This window comes from Balaenoptera physalus, assembly GCF_965194825.1.
Source record: "Balaenoptera physalus genome assembly, chromosome: 1".
Lineage (NCBI taxonomy): Eukaryota > Metazoa > Chordata > Mammalia > Artiodactyla > Balaenopteridae > Balaenoptera > Balaenoptera physalus.
The window spans coordinates 195,985,359-195,999,046 of NC_138882.1; the positions used below are offsets into that span (position 1 = coordinate 195,985,359).

Consider the following 13,688-nt stretch of genomic DNA (forward strand, 5'->3'; position numbering starts at 1 on the left):
CTGTCTGGGTGCAGTGTCCACTGGTCAGGGGACATTTCCGAGCCTGAACACGTCAGGGAATTGGGAAGGAGGGCCTGGCCCCTAGAGCACAGCCCACTGGTGTGTGTCTGGGGCGCCCCAGGGTGCAGCCCTCGCTAGAAGCCTGGGAGGCAGAAGCAGACTGGGCCCTATGGGCTGGGAAGACTGCCTGGAGGAGGAGGGAGGGGTGACCTTGGGCCTTGAAGGGCAGGTGGCTTTGGAGAGGCAGGGAGGGGACATCCCAGTGGAGAGAGCTGTAGGTCTAGAGACCCAGCCGCTGGGAGCAGCTGCTTGGGGTGGCAGACAGCAGTTGCGGCAGGAGTGAGGTCCACATTGGCAGGTAGGGAAGTCCGAAGGGACATTTCTCAGGCTAGACTGTGCCCCCTGGTGTGAGGCTGAGGATCTGGACCCCTCCCAGAGGCAGAGGGAGCAAGGCAGGGTGGTCAGCTCTGCTTGTGGGCCTGAACGCTGCAGCTGGATGGGTGGGGGATGGGGGAGAAGCCGGGCTTCCTGCAGGTCAGAGGGCGCAGGACCCAGGCTGGGGCACAAGCTGACCAAGCCCTCCCTGCCCCACACCGTCCAGGAGCCTCCTGTGTGTGTGTGTGGGTGGGGGGAGGGTACATCCTCTGAGATCCTGACTGGATGTGAAAACCCCACCTCTTCTGGCTACACAGGGGCCCAGCTGGGGGCACCACAGCCTTCCACCGCCAAGGACTCCTCTGTGGGCCCCGCGACGCCCACGAGCCTCACAGGCACCAGCGGGCCTGGGTCAGCCCCACCCGGCCAACGCCCCTCGGGGTGCCCATGCGCAAAACCTCTGCACGACCCGCGCCTGAGGCGCCCGGAAGGGCATCTTGCGGTAGGTGGGGTCGTCCTCGATGCTCTGGGTCTTGGCTTGGAGGGCGGCGACTTCCTCCTGGTTCCGGAGCAGAAAGATGCCTTTGCCCTGGTTGGAGGCGGTGGGCTTGCAGATCCACATCTGGGTTTCTGCGGAGAGAACTACCTGAGCCAGGGAGCCTGCCTCGCCCCGCCCATCCCTGCCAAAGCCCCGCCTTGGCCCCAACCACGCCCCTCCCAGCCCCACCCCGCCCTGACCACTCCCAGCCACAGCCCCGCCCCTGCAGGCTTCGGCCTCCACTAAGGTCCGGCCATGACCCTCCCCAGCATCGCCTCAGCTCCAGCCCTGACCTCACCCACCCTGGCTCCACCCTTCCACTCCCTGACCACGCCCCACCGCGGCCTCGCCAGGGCCTTGGCCCCGCCCTAATCACGCTCCCACCTTGGTCCAGCCCTGCACCGGTGTCCCCAGAGAGGGCCTGGCGTCCAGGGGCCTCTCACCATCAAAGAGGGTGAAGAAAGCCTCTCTCTCATCCCTGATGTCCAGACGGTAGGTCTCTGGGAAAAAGTCTTCCATTTTCAGGACCCTGGGGAAGCAGGGAGGTGGGGAAGACACTGGGAGGGTTGTCCCCCTCCCCCAGCTTGGCCAGCCATTCTAGGGGTCTGACCTGGGGTAGGCTGGAGGGAGAGTGTCTTCTAGGAAGCTGGGCTGGGCTCCAGGCACTCCTGCCCCCTTTGGTTTCCTCTGAAACACCCCCACGCCACCCCCCCACCCCCGGCCCCCAGCTCTTTCCTCTGCAGAACCTTTGCACCTTCTGTTCCCTGGCCAGAGGCACACTTTTCCGGCTCTGCACACCTGGCTTCTCTGCAGGCTGCCTCACCCACCGCCCAACCCCTCCCGCCTCCCTGCTCTTCCCCTGCTGCTCTAGGGCCTTCGGGAGTGGTCAGTTCAGAGCTGGGTCTCCAGGCCAGGACCGTGCCCAGCATGCAATGAGCGGTCGGCATGGATCCCCTGGCCTGGGATGCCCTTTAACCCCTTTCACCGACCACCAGGCCATCCTTCAGTTTAGGGCAGAATGGCTGGGTGCATCTACCTCTGTGGCCCAAGGCGTCCTGGGCTGCTCCACATGAGCTCTTCTGGGGCGGGTGTCGTGTCCTTTCCAGATCTGTGCCCCAGGAGGACACAGGACCTGGCCTGAGTGGCTACTCAGTGTGTGGGGAATGGATGGGGGGCGTCGAGAGGTGGGGAGTGGGTGGGGGCTTGGCGGTAGACTGGTGGTGTGTGGATGGGTGGGGAGCGGATAAGTGGATTTTGGATGGAAGTAGGTGGCTGGGCAAGTGGTCTGGTGGGCAGACGGATGCCTGGAGGGGATTGGCCCAGAACTGCTGACAGAATTGGGTGGTGTCGTGGATGACCAGGTAGCGGGTGGTTGCCTGCCTGGTGGGGGGGGACGGGGGAGGCAGATGGTAGGTGGTTGTTTGCATGGGTGGGCGGACGTGTGAATGGCCGGGCCGTGAGTGGATAAGGAGTGGGCACATCGAGTGGGTCAGGCACGGCTCGGGGGGGCGGGGGCGGGCCAAAGGGCAGGAATGGGTGTGCAGTGGACGGCAGTGGGTGTGGTAGGCAGTGGTGACTGAATGCAGGACACCAGTGGGCGGCTCTGTGGCGAGCGTGTGAGGACCGCTGGGGGCCGTGGGCTGGGTGGCTGGAATGGTGGCCGGTATTGGGGGTGGAGACAGATGGGTGACACGCGGCTGGGTCAGTGGGAAGGCGGGTAGGCGGACGGACTTGGTGGAGGGCGGTCAGGAGCAGCGACTGACGCGTCCGGTGCGGGCTGCGCCGCCAGGGTGGGGGGTGGGGGGCCAGGGCATCCTCACTTGGCCTGCGCGCAGGGGGCCGGCTTGCTGGTCTTGCTGAGGACCCGCGCGTGCTCCCTCAGGGCGCTGAGAAGCCCGATCTTGGTGGTGAGGAGCTGGTTGTTGGGGAGCTGGTACAGCAGCTGCTCGCCTGGCGCGACAGAGCCCGGGCAGCGTGCGACCGCGCATGCGCGCGTGGAGGGCCGCCCGCTGAGCCCGGCCCCGCCCCTACCTTCCCGGAAGCTGCGGTAGGTGTCCCTGCACTTGACCTCGCACCACTTGAGCTTGTAGTCTTCCCGCCGGCTGTCCTGGATGCGCTGCCAGCCCTTGCTTTTGCAATAGGAGCTGATTCTGCAGGGGCGAGGGGCGGCGGTGACCTGGGGGCCGCGGAGCGAGGCTGGGCCGGGGCCTGGGGGCGGTGGGGCTGGACCCAGCCTGAGGCCTCACTCACATTGAGGCCCCGTTGGTGCCTCCGATGTAGAAGAAGAGGCCCTGCCCGGTGCCGGGCGGCTGCTTCTCCCCCTCCAGCGGGTGCTTCTCCAGGAGGGCAGCCCGGGGCCTGGCGGTGTCAGCATCGTCCAGCTCTGCGGGCAGAGTGGGTGGTCAGAGGCTCTGGCCCAGCTGGTGGCTTTTCTGCCCCTTCCTGGGCCCTGCCCAAGCCCACCTGCATCTTGGTCCAGCTGGCTTAGCTCCTGTAGGGGCCCCTCCTCTCGGTGGCTCCCCATTGATCTCTCATGGGCCCAGCCTGTGAACGAGGTGGGGTCAGACAGGGGGCGTCCACTCAGAATCTGACCGGAGCCCCTGGGCAGTCCCCGCAGCCGTCTTGGCCCATCTCAGCCCAGTCTCAGGCCCAATCAGAGGGCCTCCTAGGAGAAAGGGGGCAGGGTCCCTCCTTACCAACGGCAGGGGCTTTGTGTGGGGCAGAGGCTGAGGTGTGAGGCTGGAGCTGGGGGCAGACATGACGCAGGGACATGCCCAGAGGGTGGGGGTCACAATGTCCATCATGACATCATGGGTGACCCACAGCAGTCAGGGGAGACCCCTCTCCGCCTGTTCAGACCCCGACTCTGCTGTCCCCTGCCCTACTCGGCTGGCCCAGATCCCACACCCGGCACATGGCCTCCTGCTGGCCCCTCTCCCAGGGCATGGCTGTGTGGTCCCCCCGTGAGAAGGCCTTCCTGGGGATGGGGTGCCAGTCCCTGGGGAGGTCCTGGCTGCATTCACCTGCTGCCTGGGGGCGGCTCCGCCGGACCCCTGCCATCCTTGACCGCTTGCCTCTCTTTGTGCCAACCTGGGTCCGAGGAGGCGGTCCCCAGCGGTGGAGGAAGTGGGTGCGGCTGCGGGCCGCAGATGCTGGGGCACTGGGGCGGGGACATCTCTGGGAAGACGCGGCCCCCACCCCTCTGCGGGCCCTTCGGGCAGCCCGTGGTCCTAGCCCTTGAACTGGGCACACAGTCAGGCCCGCCCTGCCCGGGGAGGGGTGCCGCCCAGCGTCCTGGATTTGGGCTTCCTCTTGTGGGTGGCTCCCGTCTCTGTGGTGACTGTCGGGCCTGCAGGGACTGTCCATCTGGCGTCGGCATCTCTGCACTTGGCCTCCCTGCCGGCTGTAGGGAGGGCTGCTGTCAGGCCTGCGGGGTTGGGGGGGGCGGCGGCCCTGAGCAGGCCCCTCCCAGAGTCAGGGCGGGGCCGTGAGGAGGCCCTGCCTCAAGGATGATGCCTCCCTAGGGCTCCTTTCCTGTGTGGCTAACTCGGGAACATTTTAGGGAATTTTAGCCATTCCTTGACAGGTCCTTCCCAGTTTGGGGGCTGCTTGGGAGGCTAGGATTTTCCGAAAGATTGAAGAAACACAAGCAGTGGAAAGGCCAGTACCCTGGGAGCTGGCAGGCAGAGAGGGACTCCTGCATCTGCATACCAGGAGCTGGCAGAGCGCTCTCCAAAGAGGACAGTCGCTTTGCAAACAAACCAGCTGGTCACCCAAGAGATGCTGACCAAGACCTTTGTCCCCACTTAGAACAGAAGAGGGTAAACTGAGAACAGCTGTCAACACGGTTACAGGGCCTGGGTGCGGGGCCGGGTGCGGGGAGGGTCTCACCCCCCTGCCAAGGGTGGGCCGAGCCACGAGGAAGACCTGGAGCCTCCTCCCCAGCCCTGCCCCACCCAGAACGGGAGGGCTCCTCTGTGGCGGCTGGACCCCGCCCAGCATGACTGCGGGGATGGGGGCCTGCTGAGCACAGGAGGGTGCGCGTGTGCGCGTGCGCGTGGGTCGCCACGTTGCCTGGGAGGCCCGCACCTTGCTGGGGATGGGGGCCCCCGAGGAGGATGACGGTCAGTACTCTCCCCCAGCACTCCCACGTGAGTGGCTACTGAGTCAACAGACATCGGACGGAGGCCCCCAGGTGTGAGTGACAGGTCGACACCCAGAGACAGAGAGACAGGGCCCTGCGAGGAGGGGACGGGGGGTGGGGGTGGTGGCGGAGCCCGAGGCAGAGGACGCAGCCCTGGGAATACCCTGGGGCAGGACCAAGAGTCCTCACCCGAGAAGAGGGCTGGACTGGACAGTTAGAACAAAGGGACAGACAAGGTGGACGAGCTCATGGAAATACGCAGTACAGCCTTGTGAGAAGTTCAAGGCATGGAAGTGTGCTGGAAAGGAAAATATAAAGAAGGAAAGGCACCCAGCGGGAGCCTGGAGACATCTCAGAGCCGCAGGCAAGGCTCCTGTGACCCGCCCAGCATGGTGGGAGGTCTCTAGACCCCCCCCTCAGGGAATTCCCGAGATGAGCCGGACCTGGGAAAGGAAGCTGGGGCTGTGGTGTGGATCAGCTCTGTGCCTCGGTTTCCCCACCTGCAGAGTGGGCTGGGAGTACCACAGCTGCCTGGTCACCCATGTTGGAGGAGGGCCTGTGTGACGACGGTGAGGCCGGAGAGGGCCAGGCTGGTGCCGAGCAGGGCGGTGACCCGCCTGCAAGGGGCGTTACTGGGGGTTACAGTGTGAATGTGGGGGGTGGGAGGGAGCCCCTGGCACCCACAGCCCAGCGAAGTGTAACTTCTGCGGGGTAACCCGGACCCGGCAGCGGGCGCTCCGGGAAACAGGAGCCGGGAGGTGGGCGTGGAGTTGCCGGGTTTCAGAACAAGCCTTGTAAGCCTGTGCCTCTGTTTGCCTCATCTTAACTCTGTATATCTTATTACTTCCACGAAGAATTAAACAGGCCATGAATTACCATTTCTTGTCATTCAAGTTAACAAAAATTAAGAAAAAGAATCCGTACCCTGGGCGTGCACGCGGTGAACGTGTGGTGTGGTGAACGTGGTGCCGGGACGTGGTGGCCTGCGGGGCTGCGGGTGGGGTCAGGGGTCAGAGCCTTGGCCGAGCAATCGCCTTTCTCAGAGTCTCTCTGAAGGACTAATTCTAAATAGAAAGCTTTGTGCTGAAAGGTGTTCCCAAGCTGTTATCTATGGTGGTGAAGCTCGGGTTGCAGTGGCCCTGCCCGGGGGTAGGGGGGTGATGGCACCAGGACCTCCGTGAGGACTGCAGGGAGGGGTCGGTGGAAACAACTTTGTAACGAATTTTTAAATAAACTTTTTACCTGGTCAGGTAAAAAGACTGGCGGGAAATGGCGCTCCGGTGTGATGAACGGAAGACCCTCGAGAACCTGAAGGAAACATCCAAGAAAACGAGATGACGCCCGTGTCCTGCCAGGTCCTTCCTCCAAATACACGTTTGGTGACGTGGGGTGCTAAGGAGGTGCTGACTTTGCTCGTCGGGCTGGTGCCTTCTGGCCAGGGCTGAGCTGTCTGGGGGGACGTGGGTCCCCGCAGACTTTAGGAGGCCGTCCCTTCTGGGGGTCGGTCCTGGGAGACAGACCTGGTCCTGAGCGGCCGCCACCCCCGGAGGCCTGCCCTGCTCAGCCCGGCCTGGGGGTCTCTGCCCAGCCAGGCACCCCTCCGCTCCCCTCCTTCGCCTCCCTCACGCTCCTGGGCAGAGTCCCGAGAGGACCCACAGGGCTCCTGGGGCCGAGGGGCTGGGCGGGGCAAGGGACGGCAGACCCCAGCCCTCATGGCCAGCCAGGACCCCCGCTGGTGGCCCGCCTGCCCCTCTTACCTGCCTGACAAGGTGGTGTGAGCCCTGTGCCAGGGAAACAACAGTGGTGACCAGGCAACTGTCTCCTAGCAACCGTGACCCAGTGGCCCAGAGGTGAGCAGGTGGTTGGGGAGGGGCAGGAGGCCAGGCACCAGGGGGAGCGGGGAGGGGGAGCGACCAAGGCTGGAGGAGGGGTGTCGTGGGCACAGCCCCCACCTGGGCCCTCCGTCCTCCCGGGACATTCCTGAGCCTTCTCCAGGACCCCAGACCTGACCCATTATGTTTTTGTGCTCAGTGTGCTTTACCTGCGTTATTTCATCTCCCCTTACCACGGCCTCTTTACAGAACAGAAAGTGGGCGCTCAGCAAACCCATGCCTCCCCAAGGGGTTGAGAGGGGCTCACACCCAGGTCTGGGAGGCCAGGGCCTGTGGGAGGGCCGCTGGCTGCCCTGCACAGCCCCCTGCCTCTGTCCTCCAGAGCCTTGCATGGGTCACCAGGGTGTGACCCCCTGCTTCTTGTAGGGTGGATAGTGGCCCCCGTGCCATGTGTGTCCACGTCCTAAGGCCCGGAAAGTGCAGTGTGACCTTACTTGGAAAAATCGTCTAGCAGATGTGATTATCTGATGGGCCCTAAATCCAGCGACCAGTGGCCTCGGGAGAGGGAGGGAGAGTGGAGGAGACACAGAGGCGAGAAGCCAGCTGAAGATGCGGCAGCGGCTGGAGGGACGCGGCCACAAGCTCCCGGACGCCTGGAGCCCCAGAGGCTTGGAGAGGCAGGAAGGACCCGCCCCAGAGCCTCCGGAGGGAGCAGGTGGCCTCCAGAACCGTGAGAGAATACATTTCCGTTGTTTCAAGCCACCGAGTTTGTGTAATTTGCTGTGGCCACCCCAGAAAATTAATGCACCCCTTAAGCGCCCCCTCACTTTGAGGGTCCCGGGTGGCATTCCCCACTGTGGGGAGGCCTCCCTGACCCTGCTCAGAGGCTGACGCACTCCCAGCTGTGTGCCTGCCTGCGCCAGGTGTTGGGGGCCTGCAGGGCTCCGTTCTGCTGGCCTGTGGTCTGACACCCCTTTGCCCGAGGGTAGCTGTCGGTTAGTCTGGAGGGGTGGAGAGCTCCTCCAGCCAAGTTCTGGACTGAGGGGCAGCCTGACCTCAGGAGCTGGTGGCCCCCTGCCTGGGCCTGCTGGGGGCAGCACCCGGGGGCGGGCAGTGGGGCGCCTGGTCACCTGCAGGCCACTTGTCTTCCCTTCGGCTGGAGCACAGACTTTCAGAACCCCCAGGTCGTCCTCCCCCGGAGCCCGTGCCCCACTCCCCATCCCTTCTAGAGGCCCAGACCCCTAGGAGCTGGGCCAGCCCACCACCCTGCTGCCCTATGACTCCCCATGGGTTCTGGGGAGGCGGCCCCCTGCCCACGTGGTGACAGCGAGAGCTCAAACTCAAAAACTGCCTGATAACCCAAAAAACTGGTGTGGGTGCCAGGCCGGGGGCAGCCTTTCCCACGACGGCCTGGGACTGGGCCATCAGTCGCATCTACAGCCCCGAGCAAGGCAGCCGATCATTAACCGGCCAGCCCCACAGGGCAGATGCCTCTCCCCGGGTGCCACAGGGCTTGGCTGGGCTTGGCCCGAGCGCCTGGAGGCAGAAGGGGCGGTCCAGCCCCGCTGGGTAGAGGCCCAGCACCCCTCCTGCAGCTGTGGTGCGGGTCAGCTCAGGCCCTGGCTCAGGCAGGCTCAGGCCCCGGCTCCCCACGGGGAGTTGGTGCCTTTGCCAGGGCTGCACCAGGAAGCCCTCCTCACCGGCCCCCGTGCGGCCTCCGGGCCCCTCTGCTGGGCTCCTGCATGGTTCCCGCTTGGCCACCTGCTCAGAGAGACGCTCCTGGGCTGCCCTCACCCCACGCCACCCTGCTGCCACCTCTACTGCCCTGGCTTCTGCAGCACCGGCAGCCCCTGCAGCTGACTCGTCCTGCGGAGCCCCCTTGCTGCCTGTGACTCCCTCTCAGGGACATCCCTCCTCCCCCCCCTCCACCCCCAGTGTCTGGAACTGCACCGGCTCCCAGAGGGCGCTCAGGAGGGAGGGAAGGCAGGGAGGAGGGAGGAGGGACGGGCCCCTCTGCCCTGACTCTGGCTGCAGAGCCCTGGGTCGGAGGCATCTGCCAGTCCCTTGTGAAGCCATGGGTTGGGACCCTAGGACCTTCTTGGAATTCTCAGGGGAAAGAAGGGGCTGGTCCCACGGGGCTGGTCCCACGAAGCTGGGAGTGGGTCAGCATCCGGAAGTTTGGTTTTGGGGGCAGCCGTAGACAGAGGATGTCTTGCTGAGCCTCTGTGGGTAGAAGGGAGTGGGCAGGGGCTGCCAGGCCTTCTGCCCAGCGTGCGTGGGTGACAGCCTGGCCCGGCACCTGGAGAGTCCCCCGACCGTCCAAGCCCCGAGTCGGGCCTGTGGGGACCCAGGGGAAGGAAGAGGAGGGGTCTCACCTGTGGGCTCTCCAAACCTAGCACCCTCCAGCGTCCTGGTGCCACCTGGGGTTGGGGAGAGGGCATCTTGGGGCATCTCTTGGGGCACTGCCAGCCACGGGCACCCTTCCACGGCCTGGGCTGGGGGTTTAGGGGGCCGGGGCTGCTTCTGTCCTGTCCTCCTTACCCACCCCCCCCTGCCTGGTATGGGTGGGGGGTGGCAAGGGATGAGGGCACCTTCCTGGAGAGGCTCCTGGGGGGCTACAGGGGTGCGGCTGCCTGCGTCCCAGTGGCAGTGCCAGCAGCACGGGGGCTGCACCAACTGCTCGCCAGCCTTCAGCGTGGGGCCCACCGCCCGTGGAGCCCTCCCCCCACTATTACACCAACAGTCTGTTGTGTCTGCAACAGAAATCCCCCGTGGGGCGTCACAGGGCTCCCCCAGTCGGGGACACGGGGGCTGGGTGGTCAGGCGTGGCCTGTGCCCTGGGGGCACACGAGGGCTTGCGCCTGGGCAGGAGTGTACAGCTGGCTCAGGCCCACTGCTGGGACCCACGGACCCCGGCCTCCCCTCCACCAGGCATCCGGTGAGCAGCCCCTCCTCCGGTGGCGATCAGGCCATGGATGGACGGCATTACCAGACAGTATTAGACAGAAGGACCAGATCTAACCGTGTCTGGTAAGACACCCATCGGCAGGCTTTGGTGCAGGTAGTCTCATCGGCGGCCCTTCTGGGAGGGCCTGCGGCTTCCCCTACCCCCTGTCCCGCCGCACCGCGAGGAAGTGGGAGGGTTCAGCGGCAAGACCCCCAGAGCCTCCTAGTCTGTGGAGTGGCCCCAGAGCCCTGGTGGCCTGGCCCAGGGCTGCTCCGAGGAGGGCTCTCCTGCAGACCCCGTCTGGGCAGCAGCCCAAACACGTGTTTGTGGGCGCAGCTGGGGAGCAGTCTGGCCTCCCTGCTCTTGATCCCGGGTCAAGGTGGCTGCGGCACCCTCGCAGCTTTCTGAACGGCCCTCGGCCGGTTAATGAGTAACAGCCGGGCCAGGGGCAGACCCTCCTCCTGTGGGAGAGCCACTGGGGCCCAGGGCAGAAGGGTCACCCCTGTGCCTACGCCGGCAGGTCTGGGGGCTGGTGTCCTGGCTTCAGATCAAAAAGACAAAACAAAAGATCATCCCGGCCTTGATGGTTTGGGACAATGTTCCCAGTCTCGCCTACGACACTGCGGGGGCTGGGGGCGGGGAGAGCAGCACGGAACGTCCACTGCTCCAGGCACCCGGACACACCCTTGTCCCCCGCGTCCCCAGTGGACCGAGGGAGTAAGAGAGGTGACCGCCCACGGCCCCAGCTGACTGGGACCTCTCAGGGCAGGGCCACCTCCCAGCGGTGAGCGCTTCTCTGTGCGGCTGCTGACAGGCCGCCGGCCACTCTGTGGGCAGAGCCCAGGCCCAGCCACAGCAGACGCGCAGGAGCCTGCAGGCTGGCGGCCCGTCTCAGGCCCTAGCATCCCAAGTCCCTTGGGGGGCACCGAGGGCCCCGATGTGGCAGAACCGGCCCCGCAGCGGTCGGCAGAGGCCTCCCTGGTTGGACCGGGCTGCAGAGCTGAGACAGGCCGTCTGCCCGTCCCCCAGCTGGCCCGGGGCTCGGCCCAGCTCTGGAGTCCAGGAGCTCAGGACCGCGTGTCTTCGGGCCACTTCCCGGCAGGTGGTGGGTCACCTTTGAACATCGTTACCAGACAGTGTTAGAGTCGAGCCGAGAAATCCAGCACTGTCCAGTAAGATGCCCACAGAGGCCCCGGTACGCCTCGGCCCGAGGACGCGCGACAGACGTGAGCGCCCCACAGCCCGCAGGCAGGGCCCAGGTGCAGGCAGGGAGGCCCGCGCGCTGCTCCCTGTTTTCCCAGAGCCAAGGGCACCTGGGGCCGCGGACCCGGGACCAAGGCCGGAGGTGTTGCTGGCCTGTGAAGTGGCCCACCCACCCGGGCCCAGGCCTTTGTTGCCGCTCCGCTTGGCCCACACCTGCCAGGTGTGGTGGCAGCACCTGCTTGGGCGCCATGCAGGGCCCGGAACCCGAGCATCCTAATCCCGGATCACTGGGGGCGGGGCACCCGGTGCAGCTGCAGGAAGCCTTTGATTCTGGAGGCTGAGAAGGGGCGCAGACACGTCCGGGCCTGGGGAAGGGGCCTGCCCGAAGTCAGCTTTCTGCCTTAGAGCCCCACCCGGAAGCCACTGGGACAGGACAGGGTGGGGAGCTGACTGAGGGTGTCAGGGGCTGTGGCTGGCATGGGGCCTGCGTGGGGAGAGGTCGGGGCCCGGGGCCAGGCTGGGGGAGGGCGGCCCCGTCGCTGCGAGCAGGGCCCCACCGTCATCATTACCAGGCAGTATTAGAGACCAGGCACCATCCAATGCTGCCCAGTAAGATGGCGATGGCCGCCCCGAATTGGGTCTGGGGGCCGCCCGTCTGGGGTGAAGAGGGGACTCGATGGAGGGGCGCCCAGCAGCCTGAGGTGGAGCCACGGCGTCTTAGGGCACTGAGGTGGGGAGGGACCCGGAATGGCCGGGGCTGGAGCAAGTGTGTGCCCTGAGGCCACAGTGCCAGGCAGGCCCCATCTGTGGGGGGTCAGCCCCGGGGGGAGGCGGGGCTGCAGCGCCTAGAAGCCCCCGGAGGCCAGGACCACAGGGTGACCCCTGCCCAGCCAGCCCTGGCCGGCCCAGTGGGGCCACCAGCTCCGGGCATGGGGTGGGCGCCTGTGGGGGGCAGGGTGTCCTGCCCACAGGAGGCCAGGGCCCAAGGGCGGGAGCAGAGCGGGACCCTCCCTCTGAGCCGACCCAGGGACAGGCCCAGCCCCGGGGTCCTGGGTGAGCACGAGCGTGTATGAGGCTCTGTCTCTCGGGTGCAGCCCCAGCACAGTCTCCAGTGCCCACCGCCCCGCCCTTGGCAGGAGCGCGGACGAGCGTCGGGACCAGGAAGGAGGATGGCTCCCAAGGCCCCGCCCTCCTCAGCCCCCCACTCAGCAAGCAGGATGGTGTTCCCGGGGCCCAGGGCCCCCACCTCTCACCGAGCAGCCTGTCACCAGCGCCCCACTGTTGCGTGGCCCTGGGGTTCTGGCTGCTGCTGGCTGTGAGGTCCAGGGGCGGGCGAGGTGGTGCTGGGCCTGCAGGAGGGGTGCAAGAGAGGTAGCCCGGTCCAGACTGCGCCTGGCGGTCACTGTGGCTTGTGTGCCCACTGGTCTGAGGTCCAGCCCCAGAGCAGGTGGGACAGCAGCCCCCAAAGGCAGAATACAGGGCAACAACCCCCAGGTGCCTGCGGCGGCCAAGCCAATCTCGCAGGCACCCCCAGGACAGGTGGGGCCCTGCACTGCTCAGGGTCCACACCTGGGGCCCCTGCAGGGAGCTGACAGACCCCCGGCACCCTGCCCTGGGGGACTGAGGGGTCCCGTCCTCTCTCCTGTCCCCATGCAGGTGGCACGCAGGTCTGGAGAGCTGGCCAGAGCAGCTTCTCAAGTTTTCCGGCAACTTCCACCCACAGAGGCTGCAGGGGGAGGGCCTGGGCCCTGTGCTGATCCCCCCCCACCCGAGGCTGCCAGACTGACCACAACAAAGACTGCGTCCACCCAGCCCCGGGCCTCAGCCAGGTCCACCCGGTTCTCTGGCTTCATGCTCGGGAACAGGCGACATTTCTCACAGGGCCTGACCTGACTTAGGCCTGGCCTTGGGGGACACACACGGGGAGTGGGCTTCATGGGTGCCCGGACCCTCCAGGCGGCCACGTCCAGGCTCAGAGAGTGGTGCCCATGGCCGGGGTCCAGGCCTTTGCCCCTCCGGCCCCTCCTGGCGCAACCTTGCCTTTCAGTGTCCATCCTTCAGACCCGTAAAGTCAATGCACTTTTTTCTGAGCTAAGTGAAACCATTTAGACTTCACTTTCAGAGCTGAGTTCAGTTTCAGCTCCACTCCTGGCTGCCAGGCTACAGGGTTGGGACAGGGGCCCAGCATCCCTCCTTGCAGACAGCCCACCGTGCCAGGTGGCCTCCCCTGCCTGGCCTCCAGCGCCCTCGGCTGCTCACGGCCAGCCCTACTTGGGGAGCACCGAGGGCCCGGGAGACCCCACAGGCCCCGGCCAGCCTGGCTGCAAGCCAGATGGATAGGCCAGTCCCGCTCTCCGCTGCCCACCAGCGTATCGGCTGCTATGTTCTCCCCGAGGAGGCAGAGACCGGGGGCTGGTGGGCAGCGGAGTGCTCCTTCTTAAGCCCCAGGACAGAATCCCACTCTCCTCCTGAACCCAGAACCCGTAAATACACAAGGAAAGACCACGGCCCAGCCTGGGCCCCAGCACAGCTCACGTGTGGGTCAAGGGCCTGGACTGCGGTGTGCCTGGCTTGGGGCAGTCAGGCGAGTCTTACTGGCTGAAATGAAAAGTGAAAATAAACGTAGCCTGTTTGTGAGTGCCCCCAACG

At 65.9% G+C, this 13,688-nt stretch overlaps 1 protein-coding gene and 1 long non-coding RNA gene across 5 annotated transcripts in view; one reads left to right on the plus strand and one right to left on the minus strand.

Moving 5' to 3' along the window:
- Positions 1-13,688, minus strand: part of TTLL10 (tubulin tyrosine ligase like 10) — a 55,048-nt gene that overhangs the window by 12,288 nt on the left and 29,072 nt on the right. Inside the window, exons 2-10 of the mRNA XM_082433115.1 lie at positions 6,300-6,365; positions 3,937-4,340; positions 3,377-3,457; positions 3,164-3,296; positions 2,945-3,063; positions 2,734-2,863; positions 1,950-2,021; positions 1,357-1,442; positions 834-1,005 (exon numbers count right to left, since the gene is read on the minus strand). Of these exons, the coding sequence (XP_082289241.1) occupies positions 834-1,005; positions 1,357-1,442; positions 1,950-2,021; positions 2,734-2,863; positions 2,945-3,063; positions 3,164-3,296; positions 3,377-3,457; positions 3,937-4,340; positions 6,300-6,365 (1,263 nt within the window). The remainder of the gene's footprint in view (positions 1-833; positions 1,006-1,356; positions 1,443-1,949; positions 2,022-2,733; positions 2,864-2,944; positions 3,064-3,163; positions 3,297-3,376; positions 3,458-3,936; positions 4,341-6,299; positions 6,366-13,688) is intronic.
- Positions 1,293-13,681, plus strand: LOC309646623. Of its 4 annotated transcripts, none has more exons than XR_014255480.1 (5): positions 1,293-1,405; positions 6,308-6,412; positions 7,404-7,619; positions 9,821-9,919; positions 12,696-13,681. It is a non-coding gene; the product is annotated as an uncharacterized lncRNA (long non-coding RNA). The 4 variants fall into 4 exon arrangements; XR_014255481.1 differs by lacking the exon at positions 12,696-13,681 and adding an exon at positions 6,827-6,907 and having other exon boundaries at positions 7,316-7,619; positions 9,821-12,286; XR_014255482.1 differs by lacking the exon at positions 12,696-13,681 and having other exon boundaries at positions 9,821-12,286.